This window comes from Muscardinus avellanarius, assembly GCF_963383645.1.
Source record: "Muscardinus avellanarius genome assembly, chromosome: 10".
Classification (NCBI taxonomy): Eukaryota; Metazoa; Chordata; class Mammalia; order Rodentia; family Gliridae; genus Muscardinus; species Muscardinus avellanarius.
This window is the reverse complement of record NC_137796.1, coordinates 45050073-45070176: the sequence shown is the minus strand read 5'-3', so window position 1 is coordinate 45070176 and position 20104 is coordinate 45050073. Positions and strand designations below refer to the sequence as shown.

At 42.7% G+C, this 20104-nt stretch overlaps 1 protein-coding gene across 1 annotated transcript; it reads right to left on the bottom strand.

Moving 5' to 3' along the window:
- Positions 1 to 337: 337 nt before the first annotated feature.
- FAAP24 (FA core complex associated protein 24) lies at positions 338 to 3758 on the bottom strand (the record flags this gene model as incomplete). The annotated part of the gene is made up of 4 exons (XM_080704659.1): positions 3644 to 3758; positions 3175 to 3314; positions 2623 to 2775; positions 338 to 586 (listed from the first exon to the last, which is right to left on the bottom strand). The coding sequence occupies exons 1-4, from the start codon at positions 3747 to 3749 to the stop codon at positions 338 to 340; spliced, it is 648 nt and encodes a 215-aa protein (XP_080560785.1). The 5' UTR covers positions 3750 to 3758.
- Positions 3759 to 20104: the final 16346 nt, after the last annotated feature.

The following is a 20104-nucleotide window of genomic DNA, read 5'->3' as shown; positions in this document are numbered from 1 at the left end:
ATGTAGCCACTACCTGAAACTTTTAAGTCCTTTCCTCTTCAGATGCAGGTCTAGGTCTTTCATTGAAAACTACCCTCGTGGGCTTTTTGCTGAGAATGAGAGTCCCTGACTTCTTAGGAAGATCCCCAGTGGCCGGCTTCATCTTAGCTGAATCAGGGCATGCCACCTGCAGCCCACTAACTAACGTAAGTGCCCAGGCCCAGCCCCAGACAGCAAAGCTGCAGCTCAATCACAGGGCTCCTCCAGGCGTGCCTCCTTCACCAGTTGCTGTGGTCCTGTTTTTTCTTGATTTTTAACTGTGCAAACCAGGCCCTGTAGGTTAGGGTGAGGGCAGCTGTCACCTGGACTGAGTGAAGAAGGTGTGGATTTGCTGTGATACCGCTTGCCCTACCACTGGCTCGAGTTCTTGGGTGGAAGCATTACTCAGTTGCTGGATACTTGGAAACTTCTGAAGCAGAAGGGGAGCTTTAACTTTTCCAACACCTGGGATCTGTTGTACAGTTCGAAGGAGGGATGGCTCAGAGAGCAGAGACCGTTTCTTCCTGAGGAAAGGATTTTTACTGGGTTCTTTGGATTGCTCAAGAACCTGAAGGAGAAATTAAAGAATTACAGGAGCGCCCCCTGAGAACTGGCAATTTTCTTAAGAGAGTTTTTCTGTTTGATTCATCTTAAGTTCGGGTTCAAATGTTTTCACATGCCATGAATATTAATTTCCAGGTGAGTGAAATTACTGAGAAATGGACCAATGGACCACACAAAAAAGATAAAATAATTTACTAAAACATGTTTTCAAAATCTTGAGGGTAGAGGTAGTGGAAAAACATGGTCTGAGGAATTTAAATACTTTCATATGGTCCAGAAAGAAATGACCAAGCTGGGCGTGGTGATGCATGCTTTTAATCCTAGTACTTGGGAGGCTGAGACAGGAAGATCAAAGGTTCGCGGCCAACCTCAGCTACTTAAGCCCTCCACAACTTAGTAAGACCCTATTTCAAAATCAAGAATATAAAATAGGGCCGGGGGTATAGATCAGAGATAGAATACCTTTGGGTTTATTACCCAGTGCCAAACACAAAAAGCCAGAGCCAGCCGAATGTGGTGGAACACATCTCTAATTCCAGTACTTGAGAGGCTGAGCAGCTTTGAAGCCAGCCTCAGAAACTCAGATCCTGTTTCCAAATAAAATAGAACTGGGGGTGTAGCTTAGAAGGAGCATGCCCCTGAGTTCAATCCCCAGCACTACAAGGAAAAAAAAGGAAAAAGTCATGTTCACAGCCAGGTGTGGTGCCTATAATACTAGAACTTGGGAGGCTGAGATAGGCCTCAAAAACTCAGCAAGACTCTGGTTCAAAATAAAAAGGACTAAGGCTGTAGCTTGGAGGTAGAATGCCCCTGTGTTCTATACCCAGTACCAAAAATAAAAACAACAACCCTTCCCAACCCAAAGCAACATAAAAAATACAAAGGCCTGGGTATAGCTCAGGTAGAATGCCCCTCAGTACTAAAGGAAATAGAAAAAAAAAAAAAAAAAAGGAAAAGATATGTTTCAATTGTGCAGAGTTAAATGAGATCTACTTCACACAGATCTTCAGGAAGCTTGCCCATCACAGGAGAAACTCAGTCTTCAGACAGTTAATATCAGAGTAGATAATAGCATTATATCAAGGGAAGTTAGGAAGAGTGAAGCAAGTGGTGTTCTGGAGGAATACAGGAACCACACAGGGCTGCTTGCCTTCCCAACTTGGTTTTCAACCCTAGCTCTACCACAGTGGAGATTTAAAACAACACAAAACTGATGTACCTCATATTCTGAATTTTTTTTCCCTCAGATCTGGGGATGGAACCCAGGGTCGTTCAACCTCCGAGCTACACCCTCTGTCCTATTTTTTATTCTTTATTTTGAAACAGGGTCTCACTGAGTTGCAGAGGGCTTCACTAGCTGAGGCTCTCCGCAAACTGCGATCCTACGGTCTCAGGCTCCAGAATGCTGGGATTACAAGCGTGCGCCACCACGCCCGGCTCTATTCTGATTTTTAATTGGTCAGGTAAAAGGCTCATGTATCACAGCATGTGCGTGGTGCTGGGGATTCTCTGCCAATAGTTATACTCCCAGCTCTATCACTATTTTTAAAAGTGCCCAGGAAATTCTAATGAAAATCCAAGGGGGAAAGTCAGTGAGAGCCATGGAGAACCAGTTTTAAAAATAAACATATAAACTTGCACACACAAGTGCTGGTGCCTGAAGTGAAATGGCCTGTGGAAATGAGGCAAAGTGGCTGCCAACTAATGTTTCACCAGCCTAAGTATAATGAATGACGGCGCTAATCACAGTTGGGGATTCTGAAGTCAAATGCCTGAGGACAGCACCGTTGTTTTTCTTTCTGTGGCACTGGGGATGGAAGCCAGGGGCATTCTACCTTTGAGCTACACCCCCAGCTGGATTTTAGTTCTTATTTGGAAACAGGGTCTTGCTAGGTTGGTGAGAGTCTCACCACTTGCTGAGCTTGTCCTCAGACCTGCAATCCTCCTGTCTTAGCCTCCCAAGTACTCGGATTACGAGTGTGGGCCACCAGGCCCACCTTAGAGAACCGCAGTACTGTGAAAGAGAAAATGAGCACTTACTAATTGGACGATGAGGCAAGATGCTTCCATCTGGTTGGTCACAGGAAGTAACACCATCCCCAGGTCCAGCACAGTAAACTTCTGTATGGCTGAAAAGTACTGTTCACTCATCTGGGTTTTTTCAACTACTACAATCCCTTGAAGGTTGCCAGACTTCAAAGAAAAATATATCATTTTGTAACAAATTTACAAAGTTAAGAAAGCTATCACTTTGCATTTGGAATGGCTAATGGCATTATATATAAATTATTACAAGTGATGGAGGAAACGCTGTTGAATTTCAGTTTAATTCAGTACTTAACATTTGTAACTTTTGTTCTGTGTGTAGTACTGGAGATTGAAACCAGGGATATTCTACCTCTGAGCTACACACCAGTCCTTTTAATTTTGTTTTTAGTTTATTTTTTGTTTTGAAAGAGGTTCTCACTATCTTGTTGAGAGTCACAGTAAATTGCTGAGGATGGTCGTGAGCTTGTGATCCTCCTCTCCTGTCTCAGCTTTCCAAGTACTGGGATTACAGGCATGTTCCACCATGCCCGAGTTAGTACTTACATTTCTAATTCGAACAAGTCTCTTTCTGTAGCCATTTCCTGCTACCAAGTCAGCTTCGGTGATATAAAGAATGCAGGATCTGCTGGACAGGTAAAAATCTACCGATGTCAGGCCATCCTCAAAAATGAGTTTAATTTTACCTTAAAATGGAGGAAATAGCGTTGTTAACTTAGGCAATAGGTAGATTTTTAAATATATATATAATTTTTTTGTGTGTGGGTCTGGGGATGGAACCCAGGGGTATTCGACCTCTGAGCTACACCCCCTGCCCTATTTTAAATCTTTATTTTGAAATAGGATCTCACTAAGTTGCAGAGGGACTAAGTAGCTGAAGCTTTCTGAGAACCATGATCCTCTGGTCTTAGCCTCCCGAATGCTGGGATTACAAGTATGTGCCACTACGCCAGGCTTAAATATATTTTTAAAGCACGGAAAGGAAAAGGCATATGACAGAAGGCAGGCCACTGACCTTGCATTTCCTGTGCCAGCTGCGTCCCGCGCCATTTCTCACTGGCCACAATGTGCCCAAAAGGCACGTGTACTGGACCCTCGTGGTCAGGAGGATGCCTTTCCATAGGTGGTCTCGACCTAGTGAGGAAAATACTATTCAGCTCTTAAGCCAGCCTTCCCGCACACAGCCCCACGGTCCACTGGAAGCCAAGGATTATAGCAGGAGTCTGTCTGCTTAATGGTCTTTCAAAGACTGAACTGTGTACTGAAGTCTAAGAACCTGGAGATGATGGCCCTGGCGGCTAGGTTCCTCAATTTTGGAACTTGTCTGGCCTCTGATATCCCAGATCGTTCAGCGCCATGTCTCTTCTGTCCAGTCCAGGACCTGAGATAAGCCAGCAGGGAGACTTCCTCTCCAGCCTAAGGATCAGGGAAGCACACTCCTTCCAGATTCCTACCAGCTGCGCAGGTCCAGTTTTTCATCCTGCCCGCCCTCCACCTGCTAAGGCTTTGGATTGGCTGCTGTGTCAGAGATTGACACCTGATCACTCCAATAAGAGCTAAACAATGCAGCTGCTTTCCTATTGGCGGAGATTTTAAAAACACCCTCTAGTTGCCAAGAGCAACGTTTGTGAAAGCAACTTTGACTCTGATTGGTCAAGGCCAAAACAGAGCCAAAGGCAGTTGTTGCGAAGCCTTTTGAGGAAAAAGGCGTCTAGATTTGAGCTAGAGAAAGTCCGATTGTGCTATAGGCTTTAGTCCCTGACCGGAACCAGGCCACCTACAGGAGAAAGGATGCTCCAGCGGCTTCGGAAAGGCCGCCGGAGCCTGTTTGTAAGTAGATCCCACCGGTCCTGCCCTCACCCGGTGGTGCCTGGAGTTTAGGGTAAGAAGTTGGGGTGGGTTAGGGGTTAGTCCTGAGACTGGGACGAGGCGGGGCACAAGAGGGCGTGGTTTTCAGTTTGAGAAGACCCGAGTTTTCCTGTTGTAAAGAATCTCTGTCCTGGGTTGGCTGCAGACAGACAGGAATCACTCTGTCTGTTTAGCAGCTTTTGCTCTGTGTCGGGGAGTGTGCTCCTGCCGGGCAGACTGGCTCCACTGCTGGATCCCCCATAGGGAATCTTCTTGACTTCTCCCTTTTCCACCCACCCCGTCCACCCATCAGCAAGTGCACCGATTCCACCCACCATATGTACCTGTAAGTGGTGCCCACCGACCTCCAGCGTCTGGCTGCCTGGCCTGCTCCCTAAACAGCTCCTCGCTAGCTTCTCTGCCTTCACCCTTGCTCTCACACAAGGTCCATTCTCTGCATGGCGTCAGTCATACCTAACATGTGCCATGCCCTGGGTGGGATCCGCAGCACTATACCCCAGAAAAAGTTGGTAGAACCAAGTTGTAGGAGAGCAGTAGGGAGGTATCAGAGGATTAGGGACCAGGACCCTTGAGGAAGAGAGAAAGACAGCAGGGGTGTTCAAAGGATGAGACGGGGAGTATGAGCACACAGCGACAGAGTGGCCATGGGAAGATTTGGAGGGAAGCAAGGCAGGCAGAAGGAACAGAAAAGGGGAGGCCGGAGTGGAGCTGGTGGGGGAGGGGCGGGCGGTTGAGGGCACTGGGTTCTAAAGACATTGACACGATCAGGCTTGCGTATTATTATTTTATTTCTTTTTGTGTGTGTTTTGTACAGGGGGTGGACCCCAGGGGCTTTTCTACCTACAGGCTATACTCCCAGACCTATTTTATATTTTATTTGGAAATAGGGTCTCACTAAGTTGCTGAGAGCCTCACTAAGTAGTTGAGGCTGGCTTCGAACTTGTGCAATCCTCCTGTCTCAGGCTCCCTAGCGCGGTGATTGCAAGAGTCCGCCACCCCGTCCGGCAATGATAATTTTACTAATTCAAATCAGCATGTTATTGAATTTTTATCCAAAGCATTAACATTCAGAAGTTTCCACTGTGTGCAGATATACACAACTGATTGACAGCCTATGGTGGCACTGTCTAGACGTTAGACAGGTGACTGGCAAGGCCAGGGCAGCTGCTCTGGGAAGGACTACAGGCCCCATGGTGGACAGGTGCAGTGGCGCCCCCTGGTGGATGCACTGTCTGGCATATGGGGCTTGGGAATGGGAAGGCAGAGTGGGGCTCCTGGTGGGCTGGATCCCTGGTGGCCAGTGCAGGTTTCACTCCCACGTGGTGATGGTGATGGCGACGGGACCAGGCGATTCCCACCCCCATGCCAGTGACCTGTGTTTTGTTTGTGCAGAAAAACATCTTCCCTTGTGTCCGGCCGGCAGCTGACATCGATCCCAAGCCAGCTGTGCCCTGCACACCTGCTCCCTGCAGCCCTAGCCAGTCTTCAGAGAGACCAAGGTGAGTCTCAGATGGCCAGGCACTGAGGTTTTCCCTGGCTCAGCACCAGGTCCTGGATCCTGGAACTGTTCAAAGTGGCCAGAAAAATCACAAGACTTATCCTTACAAACATTTACCACAGTGCTGTGGTGCTGCACCTAATCTGGCTTCTCTGAGGGCTCATGGACTTGGGGATCTAGTCAAGTAAAGTGCACGATGTTCTCACATTTCAGGATTGGATGCAATTAGTATATTTTGAAAAATAAGCATTAAAGTCCATATGCTTGGGTTAATACTACTTATTTTATTTTGTATTATTTGTGCTAGAGATGGAACCCAGGGCCTTCTGCATGCTAAGCATGCTGTACCACTTAGCTACGCCCTCTCCACCCCTCTTATTCCTGAGACTTTTTTCTATGCCCTCCAAGATTTTAGATAGAGTTTTGAACTTTTTTTTTCTGTACTGGGATTGGAACCCATGGTCATTCTACCTCTGAGCTATATTTTTATTCTTTATTTTGAACAAGGTCTCACTAAGTTGCAGAGGGCCTCACCAAGTGAGACTTTCTGTGAACTTGAGATTCTCCTGTCTCAGCCTCCCAAGTACTGGGATTACAAATATGTACCACCACACTAGGCTTGGAATATTTTTTACCATTCTTTCTTTCCTTCTTTTGTTCTTTTCTTCTTCTTTTTTAAAATGAGGATTGAACCCAAGGACAATCCACCAGCCCTTTTTTTTTAAATTTTAGACAGGGTCTCACTAAGTTGCTGAGGCTAGCCCTTAACTTGTGATTCTTGTGTCTTAGCTTCCCAAGTACTGAGATTACAGGTAAGTGACAGCACACTGTTTTGGGACTATTCCCAAATACACTGACTTGGAGCCAGGGATGGTGGTGCATGCCCGTAATCCCAGTACTAGGGATGCTGAAGCTATCTTCAAACCTGCAATCTTCCTATGTCAACCTCCCAAGTACTAGGATTATAGGCATGGGCCACCATGCTGGGCTAGAATCCCTAATAGTTATGAAGTTCAGTTTATCAAGTTTCTTTACTAGATCATACCAAAAGGAATCTTTGCCTAATCCAAGGTCACAAAGATTTTCTCCTATGTCTTCTTCTACAAGGTTTAGACCTGGGCTTCACATTTAAGTTTATGTTTTGTTTGATTTGTTTATTTATTATTAATTGTAATTTTATTATTTTATTTTATTATTAATTGTAATTTTTAAAATTTATTTATTTTATTTTATTTTATTATTAATTGTAATTTTAATTTTTGTAGTACTGTGGATTGAATCCAGGGGCATTCTACCTCTGAGCCACACCCCTAGTCCTATTTTGTCTTCTTTATTTGAAACAAGTTCTCACTAAGTTGCAGAGGACTTCACTAAGTAGCTGAGGCTAGCTGTGAACCTGTGATCTTTCTGTCTCAGCCTCCCAAGTACTGGGATTACAAGTGTGCGCCACCATGCCTGGCTTGATTTATTTTGTTTTGTTTTGTGGCACTGGGGATAGAACCCAGAGGCAGTCTGCCTGCAGGCTACATCCCAGTCCTGTTTTATTATGTGTTTGGAAACAGAGTCTTGGTAGGTTGATGAGAAATTTGCTACTTGCTGAGGCTGGCTGTGAACCTGCACTCCTCTGGCCTCAGCCTCTCAAATACTGGGATTACAGGCATGTACTATTATGCCTGGCTTATTTGATTTAAATTTTATATATAGCATGTAATATATAAATCCAAATTATTCATTTATTTACTTTTACATATGGATAATCATTTTTCTAGCAGCATTTGATGAAAAGCCTAAAGCCTGGTGTGAGGTGCACAGCTGTAATCCCAGTATTTGTGAGGCTGAAACAGGAGGATCACAGGTTCAAAGGTAGCTTCAGCAATGTAGGAAGACCATGTTTTCAATTTAAAAAGGCCAGGGATGTAGCTTGGAAGTAGAATGCCTCTGGGTTTAATCCTCAATACCACATAAATAAATAACTATGTAAGTAAACACACACAAGTCTGTACTTTGTGTGTGAGTGAGTGTGTGTGTGTTTGTGTGTTTTACTGAGTTGTGGAACCCAGGAACTTTCTACCTCTGGGCCACACACCCCAGCCTATTATTTTATAATTTCTTTGCAAACAGAGTCTCACTAAGTTGCTGAGAGCCTCACTAAATAGCTGAGGCTGGCTTAGAACCTGTGCGATCCTCTTGTCTCAGCCTCCCAAACACTGGGATTATAAGCGTGTGTCACCACACCTGGCGAATCTGTACTTTATTACTTATATATTGCTATGTAACAAATTGCACCAAAATTTAGTGCTTCGAACATCAAACAACAGTAATTTTTATCTCATATTTTACTTTTTTTTTTTCCCTTGGGTACATGTGCATTGAACCCCTGAACTACAACTTCAGTCCTATTTAATGTTTTTTCCTTTTTTTTTTTTTTGGTGGTATTGGGGTTCCTGGAAATCCTTCTGTCTCTGGGCTACACTTCCAGACAAATTTGGAAAAAGGGTTTCTTAAGCCAGCAAGGCTGGCTTTGAACCGGAGCGATCCTCCTGTCTCTACCTTCCAAGTGGGGGATTACAAGCATGTGCCACCATGCCCGGCTTTTATACTTTATTTTGAAACAAGGTCGCATTAAGTTGCAGAGGTCCCTACTAAGTAGCTGAGGTAGCTGAGGCTGGCTGCGGACCTGTGATTCTCCTGTCTCAGTCTCACAAGCATTGGGGTTACAAGCGTGGGCCACCGTGCCAGGCAAAAAAGTGAATTTCAAATTGGAATGGACATAACAGAAGCAAACGAAAGGACATAGTTCACAACAGAGGAATTATGGAAAACATTCAGTACTCTCAATAAGAAATGTTTATGTAGAGAATGAAATTTAAAGTTTTTGGCAAATTTTAGACAAGTACATGTGGTTCAGGTTGAAGAAATGATTTGTGAAATAATTTCATGCTGTATCATGTAGGCACAAAATATTAATTTCATTTGTCTCAGCAACTTATGGTGTGGTGGTTTGTTGTATAGAATTAACACTTAGTAGAGAAGAGGTTATCTGTACATAGATCTTCATTACAGGCTTATTTATAGCAGTGAAAAGCTGAGAATAAAATCAAAGTCCACTGAAGAGGGGAATTGCTGACTGAGTTGGTATATCTACTTGATTCTTCCCTTTGTGTGCATGTGTGCAGTAGGAGTCAAACCCAGGGCTTTATGCATGCTAAGCACATGCTCCACCACTGAGAGACGCCCCCAGCCTTTTTCCTTATTTTTTTTTTTTTGGTGGTATTGAGGTTCCTGGTAACACTTTTATGGGCTATACTCCCAGACCTCTTTTATATTTTTATTTGAAAACAGGGTCTCTTAAGGCCAGTGAGGCTGGCTTCAAACCAGAGTGATCCTCCTGTCTCTGCCTCCCAAGCACGGGGATTACAAGCGTGCGCCACCACGCCTGGCCTTTTTCCTAATATTAAAATATTGGCTGTAAGCCGGGCATGGTCGCACACACCTATAATCCCAGTACTTGGGATGAAGAGATAGGAAGGTCATAGCTTTGCAGCCAGCCTCAGCTGCTTAGGGAGGCCCTCCATAATTTAGTGAGGCACTGCTTCAAAATAAACAATAAGCCAGGCATGGTGGCACAGGCTTGTTATCCCTGTGCTTAGGAGGCTGAGACAGGAGGATAGCACAGATTCGAAGCTGGCCTCAGCTATTTAATAAGACTCTCAGCAACTTGGTGAGACCCTGTTTCCAAATAAAATATAAAATAGGTCTGGGAGCATAGCCTGGAGGTAGAGAGCCCCTGGGTTCCAGCCCCAGGACCACCAACAAAACAAAACAAAACCAAATAAAAAACCCAAATAAAGAAAATATATAACTGGGGGTATAGCTTGGAGGTAGAATGCTACTGGGTTCAATTCCCTGTTCCACAAAAAATAATAAGTTAATTAATTAAATAGGCCTGGGCATGAAGTTTAGAAGTAGAATGTCCCTGGGATCAATCAGCAGCACCACAAAAAGGAAAAAAAAAGGTTGGCTATAAGAACTTATTTTACACAAGACAAACTGTATATGTGTGTAGTGGAAACTATAAAAATAGGTAGAAAACTAAAAATTCCTAAGAGTGTACAAAGGGATGGATTAGTGGGCAATTTCATCTTTAGCTGACATATATTATGTGATATGACACTTCTGTTGGGGGCCTGGAGACAGCACAATTAATATGTGTATATGTCAATGCCAAGTGTTACGTTGCATGTTTATTTTACTCTTTAATATTTTAAACAGACCATGTGGGCAGAGTGAGAAGAGAAGACTGTTACGATTTTTGGAATCGTTGAGCTCTGGGGAAGAAGCTGATGTTGAGTCACAGGTGAGGGACATTTCAGTGATACTGTGGAAGCTGTATCATCCAGGACTCAGGTGATTGCAATGTTCTGGAGTTTCTCCCTCAGAGTTAACGCAGGGCAAACTGTACAGTGTGAAGGAGCAAGAATTTTGTTCTTTATGTGGTAGTGGAGATTGAATGCAGGGCGATCTACCTCTGCACTATTAGCCCAGCCTTATAATTTTTTAATTTTGGGGTACTGGGGATGGAACCGAGAGACATTATTCTACCTCTGAGCTACACCCCCAGCCCTATATTTATTTTATTGTTTATTTTGAAACAGGGTTTCACTGAGTTGTAAAGGGCCTGACTAAGTAGCCGAGACTGACCTTGAAACATATCCTCCTGTCTCAGCCTCCCAAATGCTCAGATTCCACGCGTGTGCCACCAAGCCCGGCTTTATATTTCATTTTGAAATAGGGTCTCACTAAGTTGCTGAGACTGGTCTTGAACTGGCAATCCTCCTGTCTCAAACTCCTTAGTACTGGGATTACAGGTGTGCACTACTGAACCTCGCTGACTAAGTATTTTCTCTTCTGCATTTGATAGATTTTGCTTTGGGGTTTATAATTTTTTTTTTGTGGTACTGGGGTTCCTGGAAGCCCTTCTACCTCTGGGCTACACTCACAGACCTATTTTATATTTTTATTTAGAAACAGGGTCTCCTAAGCCAGCGCGGGCGGCTGGCTTCGAACATGCGTGATCCTCCTGTCTCCGCCTCCCAAGCGCGGGGATTACAAGCGTGCGCCACCACGCCCGGCAGGGTTTATAATTTTAATGTGTTTATCTGGTTAGCTAACATTTAACCTCTTTCCTCTGTCTTTCAAAGTCAAGTCGTTTAAAGACAACAGCTTCACATGCTAAATGTTGATTTCTATCAAAGATGAATAATGCGGCTCTGTCCTCTGACCCTGAGCTAATTTTCCTGTCACTCCTTTAGTACCAGGCTACACATTACAGCCTTTCTTCAAATTCACACTCAGTGAGCTTTCTTACTATTTTCTTGGGATATCTAATACTTTGCTTTAATTTCCAAATACAGAAGACTTTTGACTTTACAAATTAGTTTTGTTAGGTTTTGGGACTTTATGTGCATGAAATTATGGAACACATATTTCTGCATATGATTCCATTGCTAGGTGTGTAGAAATGTAAAATGATGTCTTCCAGAGCCAGGTGAAGTGGTGCAAGCCTATAATCCTAGACCTTGGTAGACTGACAGCAGGATTTCAGGTTCAAAGCCAGCATGTAGTCTCTTAGTAGGACCCAGTTTCAAAATAAGAAAAGAGCTGAGCTGAGGGTGTAGCTCCTGGCTAGAATGTTTCTGCATCTGATCCCTAGTACTACACACAAGCACAAAACTTCTATCTTCCTATTCATTTGAACATTATATTATCATTATAGTGAAGTGCTATATCTTTAAAAATGCATTTTGATGCATACCTGTGATCACAGTACCCTCAGTAGGCTGAGACAGGAGAATTGCAGGTTTGAGTCTAGTCTCAGCAGCTTAGATTCTCAGCAGCAACTTTGTAAGACCCTGGTTCAAAAGAAAAATAAGGCTAAGTATGGTGGCACACGCCTGTCATCCAGTACTTGGGAGGCTGAGACAGGAGGATTGCGTTTGAAGCCAGGCTCAGCAATTTAGTAAAACCCTATTTCAAAATGAAAAGACCTAGGGGTGTAGTTTGGAGGTAGAATGTCACTGGGTTCAATACGCAGTGGGATTAATAAATCAATACATACATATATAAAAGTAAATATAAGCCAGGCATGGTGGTGCACACTTCTAATCCCTGCACTTGGGAGGCAAAGACAGGAGGATCGTAGAGCCTCTCTGGCTTAAGAGACCCTGTTTCAAAATAAAAATATAAATAATTGGTCTGGGAGCGTAGCTTGGAGGTAGAAGGGTTTCCGGGAACCCCAGTACTACACAAAAAATTAAACATTTCTTAATAGAGTTAATTAACATCCTTATCTACTTTTTCTGCAGAAATTAGAAACTTAACATTATACCTATACATAATGGAAAATTTATAAGGTTTGGATTGAGAAACATGATAATATCTTCTCTCAGCATTTTGAAAACATCATTTGTTGCAGTTAAGGGGGTTCTTTTTCAAATCTTCTGTGAGAAAAAGCCTGTTTGTGCACCTCTGCTCAGCATTTGCAGCCAAGTCACATGCTTTAGGAAGTGAACTGGCAGGCACAGAAGGGCACGCCTGGAATCCCAGTATCTGGGAGGCTGAGACAGCAGGATTGCAGCTTAGTGAGACCTATTTAAAACTAAAAATAACTGGAAGTGTAGCTTTGGGGTCATGGCCTCCTGGGTTCAATCTCCAGTACCACAGGAAAAAAGGGTGGGGAGAAAGTGACCTGACAGCTGTCACTCATGGTCCTGCATATAAAGATGGAGCACTGAACTCCTAGGCAAGAGACAGAGGAGAGCTCAGAGAGGACTCAGATCTTCTCAGATCCACCAGGACAGGAGGGCTCTAAGGTTTAAAATTCAATTGTAAGAAATAGTGGAGATGAAATTCCTAAAGCTTAGAAACTCAGCAAGAGCCTCAGGAAATTAATAAGACCCTACTTCAAAACTAAACAATGGGCTGGGGATGTAGCTTGGAGGCAGAATGCCCCTGGGCTCACTCTGCAGTATCACAAAATAAATCAATAAATTCCTAAAGCTAAAGCACACTAAGAAGCCCAGAGCGCAAAGGAAGGACCTGCACAGGTGACGCCGAGTCCTCTGTCCCGCGTCACTTTGGGAGGTGTTGGACTCCACACACACACTTACTTTCCTCTTTTCCTTCTCCAGAGCGAAGAAAGACCGGTATTTAGAAAGCCTTCTCCGTCCCCAGGTATTTGGCTTTTGAGGTTCATTATGATTGAAAAGTTTTTGTTGTAAAGCCAGGTTGGTGGCGCATGCTTGTGATCTCAGCATTCAGGAGGCTGAGGCAGGAGGATCACATTTTGCGGACAGCCTCAGCTACTTAGTAAGGTCCTCTGCAAATTAGTGAGACCTGTTTAAAAATAAAGAAGTGAGTCAGGCATGGTGGCACACGCTTGTAATCCCAGCGCTTTGGAGGCTGAGACAGGAGGATCACACAGGTTCAAAGCCAGACTCAGCTACTTGGTGAGGCTCTCAGCAACTTAGTGAGACCCTGTTTCCAAATAAAGTAAAAACTAGGTCTGAGAGTATATCCCACAGGTAGAAAAGCCCCTGGGTTCCACCCCCAGTACCACACAAAAAGAAAAAATAAACCAGAAAGAAATTGGGAAGTGGTGTTGTTAAGCTGACACCTTTGCCTCCAGAGAGAAGACCCAGCCACTGGGTGGTGGATATGGATGTCCGCATGGGCTGTGCTCAGGTCCTGAGTGTGAGGGGCTGTGGGATGTGTGTGTGTCCTGGGGTGGTGGGCTATGGGGTGTGTTTGGGTTCTGGGGCAGGGGGGCTGTGGGATGTGCTTGGGTCTTAGAAGAGGGGATTAGGGTTAGGGTGGTCTCAGGCCCTGGAGAGTTGGTATATGTAAATCAGCCCACTTAGGGGCTGATCTTTATGGAGTTTGCCTTCATTGCACTTTGTCAGCTGTAGCAGCTTTCATAGTGCATTGAAATTTTTGACTATCATATATTACTCATGTGGAAATCCTCTTATTATCTGTCCTGCATATCTTGATTGACAATATTTTTATCCTTTTTATTTTGGTGTTTTTGATATTATATTTTGGGAAAGTGCTGGGGCTTTCACGCAAGTTTATTCTCTATGATACTCTGCTAGCCAGGCGTGGTGGTGCACACCTGTAATCCCAGTACTTGGGAGGCTAAGACAGGAGGAGCAGAGGTTCGTGACCAGCCTCAGCTACAAAAAGCGATACATTCAAATACACGCACAGCCTCTCTTGATGGCTCCCTCCTAACCTCCTCCAGCTCCTGCTCCTCCCTCCCTGTACATACTGGTAAGGTTGTTGGTGATACCTTCATCTATGGACATAATATTTCTGCTGTTTCCTTCCCCAAGATTCCTCTCCCTCCCCTTCTACCTCCCCAGCCCCCTTCTCCTACTCTACTGGTCCCTCTCCGTATTATCACCAAGTTTCTCTTTCTTATTTTCTCTCTAGCTTCAGCTATGAGACCAATCATATGACCCTGACTTTCTGAGACTGATTGATTTCACTTAGCATCATGTTCTCTGATTCCATGTATTTTCCTGCACGTGATGGGATTTGGGTCTTTAGTGTTGAGTCAAGCTCCATTGTCTATATAGACAACATTTTCCTTCCCACTCATCGGATGATGAATGTTAGTTCCATAATTTCCCTTTTGCAAACTTTTCTGTTTTCAGTATGAGTATTCTAACTTTAATTCTTTGGGAAAGAAACCAAAATTATAATTTTAATTCCTTTGGGAAAATAGCAGTGGCATAGCTATTCATTTTGTGTGTGTGCTGCTAGTGTTTGAACCCAGAGGCATTCTCCCTCAGAGCTACACCCCCGGCCTTTTGATTTTATACTTGTTTTGGCACAAGATCTCTCTGTTGTTGAGAGTCTCAGTAAGTTGCTGAGGCTGGTCTTGAACTTGCGATTTTTCCATCTCAGCCTCCCAACTATGTGGGATTACAGGCTTGTGCCACCACTCTGGCTGCTATTCATTGTTTTTCTTTCTTTTTTATGATACTGAGGTTGAACCCCAGGACATTCTTTTCCCAAACACCACCCCTGGCCATTTTTTATTTTTTATTTTGAAAGAAGTTCTCCCCAATTTGCTGAGGCTGACTTGAATAGGAGATCCTCCTATTTCAGCCTCCCAAGTACTGGGATTACACGCATGTACCACCATATGCAGATTGCTCCTTAAAACCCTTTGCTATCTCTTGCTTCCTCCCCCAGGTACCTCTAGACTCTGGCCATAAATGTCTCCCAAGCACAGAAATTGTCACAGGACAAAATCACATCAGACTGAGTGTAATGACTTTATTGGGCTTTCTCTGCAATTCTCGGCATGGACACCGTAGCTCCAACTCCCAACCCTCCCTCTCACTAAGGGAGTGCTCTAGGACAGTGACCTTGAAGGCCTTGGGGAATGGGTTTTAAAACCTTCCTGAGATTTTCTATCTGTTCTTTTATGATTGGTCAGAATTGAGTTGGGGGGAGGACCAAGGACTTTTGCACAATTTTGATCCTTAATTTGAATGATTTTCTGTGGGCTGGCCCAGGCCCTGATTCCCTGGGGCCCCTCAGTCTCTCCCGTTCCTGCTCACCTCCCCAACCTCACAGAAAGGGGGATGCAGATGGCTGCTTTAATTCTTCCTGTTCCCAGGTCCTCTGCCCTGCCTCAAAACTTCCACTCTGCATAAAAATCTCACCTTTCCTGTTACCTCTCTTCTTGCCACTCACTGAAACCTCACCAGACCATGCACTCACTTTTTAAAAATTTTATTTATTTATTTTTAGTACTGAGAATTGGCCCATTCCACTGCTAAGCTACACCCAGCCTGATTTTATTATTATTTTTTATTTTGAAACAGGGTTTCTCTGGGCTGTAGAGGACCTCACTAAGTTGCTGGTCCTCCTGTCTTAGCCTTCCGAGTGGTCACCACGCTGCCCGGCTGACCACCCACTCTTTCCTGAACATGTCATTCCCTTTCCAGGGCCCAAGGCCACAGCACCAAGCCTAAGATGGTTGGGGTGTTAGAAACAGATTTTAGGGGAATATTGAAATAAATACTCATGAACTCAAAAGAAACTCAGTAAGTTCCTTTGCTTCTGTACAGATGGGTTGTGCGCACACCATAAATAAGAACCAGCATGCTGGGCTGGCAGGCCTGGCTCCTTTTTATCCTCCTGACATATAGCCCACTGTGTCATCCCTCATTGGCTGAGATGAGGCCTCATAATCTAATCTGATTGCCTATTTTCCCCCTAGGAAAAATTTTTTTATAGAACTAAGGAATAATAGGAAACCTATACTTCTGGTAGTGATGGGATGGTGGGGGGGCATATAGACACGTGTACCAGAGGGTTACAAAATGGATTCCTAATGTTACAAAATGAATACCAGTCAGTTTTTATATGACCTTGTAACTTTGATAAAAAGATCATTTTTCTTTCTTATATTGGGAATAAAGTCACATGTGCTTTTGATGAAAAATAGTAAACATCAGTATTTTAAGGTTTTTCTCTTACATCTTTGCAGATGTAACTAGTAAATTATGAAAAAGATGTAAAGAAAACAACAAAGAAATTTCGAGGAATTAAATGCAGAAAATATGCATCTAAACAAACAGACTGCTTACCTCTTATCTAAGTCTAGCCAAAGAAGATATGAAAAAGTTATGGTTAAAACAGGGGAAACTGAGTGTGGTGGCGCTTGTAATCCCAGGACTTGGGAGGCTAAGACAGGAGGATCACAGGTTCATGGCCAGCTTCAGCTACTTAGTGAGGCCCTCCACAACTTAGTTAGACCTTGTTTCTAAATACAGAATAAAAAATACGGCTGAGGGTGTACCTTGCAGGTAGAATGCTCACTACTTGCTGAGGCTGTTCTGGAACCTGAGATCTCCCATCTCACACTACCAAGTACTGGAATTACAAGTGTGTGCCCTCATTCCCGGCTATAATTTGTATTTCTTTTCTTATTATTGATGAGCTTGAATATTCTCATATCTTTCTTTCATAAATTTGCCAACATTTTTTTTTGTATGAGGGAGCATTTTCCCTCCAAGCTGCACCCTCAGCCCTATTGTATTTATTGACTTACTTATTATTTATTTATTTTTTCAAGTTAATGGAAACAAGTCTTTATTAAGTAACTTTTAATATCAGAAAAATAAAACTCGTATAATTCTCTTGACAGCAAATATATAATATCAGTGCTTTGGCCATCTTAAGTTAAAGGCCCTTTTTCATAAGTTATATGGTTTTAAACTTTACTCAAATTGATTTTATAATCCCTATGACTTCCCTACATATACATAACAAAAGAGTGTAGTAAAATTAGCAAATACTAAACTATATTGATAATTTATCATTCTTAGTTTGTGGTTTTTAGAAACAGTACACGCACCTAATATATGTTGATTCCTTGGCTTATTAGTTGCAGTGTACAATGCAACAAAATAGAAAATACATGCTTGGTGAACATTCGTTCATATCTACAAGATGGCAGCTAGAGATTAGGTTTCAATACTGACATTTAACTATTCTACAAGCAATTAGCATTACATCATAATATGCCATCAAGGCAACTTTTTTATACTGAAAAATCAAAATAAAAACCATTATTTGTCAACTTTTATATGAAATGTAACTCTTCAAGTGGAAATAAAAAATAAAATTTGTCTATTTACTATTGAATACACATAGGATTTCAATTTTCATTATACTGGGGAAAAAAGCTCTTTTGTATTGGGAAAATAATGCTTCAAAAAAAATTAGTAGAAAAACCCACCAGTATAATGTTTTGTTCTTCAATGCCAGCACAGATGTGGGAACATACTGAGGATGAAGTTATGGACATCCACAGGTGAAATGTACAAGTGTAATTTAAAGAAATCTTTCCTTGTGATTGGAAATAGTTTTGAAATGAAGTAAACTGATTGGAGGTCATCACAGCTGCTTTAGTGAATTATGCCAAGGACATTATTATCTCCCTCCCCTTTCCTAAAAAATAAAAATATATGTATAATGTGCAAGACAAATATGGATTGAACAGAAAATGTTTCACATTTTGATCTATAGTCTAAAAATGAATCGATAGCTTGGTCAGACTAATGAATGGAATGTTCGCATCCTCAATTATCAGCTAATATAGGTACATCCCAAAGCCCTTCCTGAGACGGGAAAACCCAGGCGGTCATTTCCACATCCACCAGGGGAGGCTATGGGCACGAATTCCCAATGGAGACAACTACATTGCTGATCCACTGATCATACCAGCCTTGAGCGTTCTGGGCGAGATGAAGGTCAATGTACCAGTTTGTGTCCCAAATTGTAACCAGTGATCTAGTAAACTGCCATCAGCCCTATTATTATCAATAAGTAATCATCATGCATTAAAAAGTTACTTGCAATCCTGTAGAATTAGGCGTAATTTGTTATAAAATAAAAAACAAACGAACCTGTTTTGTCAGAACTGGCAGTGTAAAGAAGGCAGCACTGGAAGTGTCTGAGTCATCTGTAATGCCAAGTACCCTTCATAAACTCTTAATGTGGTTCGGCTTTGGGACCCAGTGTTTGGAATCTCAGACTTACACGCTTTTCCCATAGGTCACACAACCTATGATCTTCACTCAGCCTTATTATTTATTTATTTTATTGGAGACTGAACCCAGGGAATAAAATAGGCCTAGGGTGCAGCTCAGAGGTAAATGCCTATTCATTCAATTTTCAGTACCAAATACATTACGTGTGTGTGTGTGTGTGTACACATATATGTATATATACCATGTATATATATGTGTGTGTATATATATATATTATATACAATAATATATATATTTTTTGTGGTAACTGGGGATGGAACCCATTCTACCTCTAAGCTACACCCCTAGCCCTAGTTTTTCTTCTTTACTGTGAAACAGTCTCACTGAGTGGCAAAGGGCCTCACTAAGTAGCTGAGGCTAGCTGCAAACCATGATCCTCCTGTCTCAGCCTCCCAAATGCTGGGATTACAAGTGTGTGCCACCATGCCTGGCTTAAATATTATTTTATATGGAGATGTACAGTCACTACTTCTGTGAGCCTAAAAGGGAACAAAGGCAAATGATCAGCAATTTTTATAAAATCATGACAGATCTGACATAATTCATGACATTGAATTGCTTTTTTCCAGGAGTCCCTGAAACTGAATTATTTCATCTAAGGAAAAAAAATCAAGAACTGGTGAATGAAAATAATGACTTGAAAATGCTCATCCATCATTTAAACTTACAAATGAGTCGATATCAAGCAGAATTTGGGTGTTCATCCAAAGAAGAGGTAATGTTTTCAATTATGGAAAATCAGACCTTTTTTATCCTTTTACTATTGAGTCAATTTATAATTCTCAGGGGTTCTTATTTATTATAATTTAGCTAAAAAGATGCATCCAAAGCACAGTCTTTCTAAAGATCATTTCATTTCCTTCCTTCCTTCCTTCCTTCCCCATAATAAAGAAAAGTAAGACCCTGTGTAAAACACTGGAGTCATATAGAAGGTCAATTATTGGAAGTCTATCTCATCTGCTTCATTTTCTATCCTGTTCCTAAGAGTTATAGCTCTTACTTATCAATACACAAACTTTGAAAAGAAAGGAGATGGACATATATTTTTACTTTTGTGTGTGTGTGTGTGTGTGTGTGTGTGTGTGTGTGTGTGGCATGGGGATTGATCCCAGGGGCATTCTACCTCCAAGTCACACTGCCGGCCCCATTTTATTTTTTATTTGGAAACAAGGTCTCACTGAATTGCCGACGCCTCACTAAGGTGCTGAGGCTGAATTCAAACCTGCGATCCTCTTGTCTCAGCCTCCCAAGTACTGGGATTTTCCATTGTGCACCCCACAGTTGGTGGATTTTTACTTTAGTAAAGTGATTGTTGAATTCAGTTTTACAGACTCCTACTGAGCAAGCTACTATGTCAGATGCTGTGAGGAATGCAAGGTAAACCAGGTCAGGCCCCTGGTCTTGGAGAACTCAGGGTGTGAAGGAAACATGTGGACACAGGAGGATGACATGTGCCTGGCCCTTGCTGAGTCTC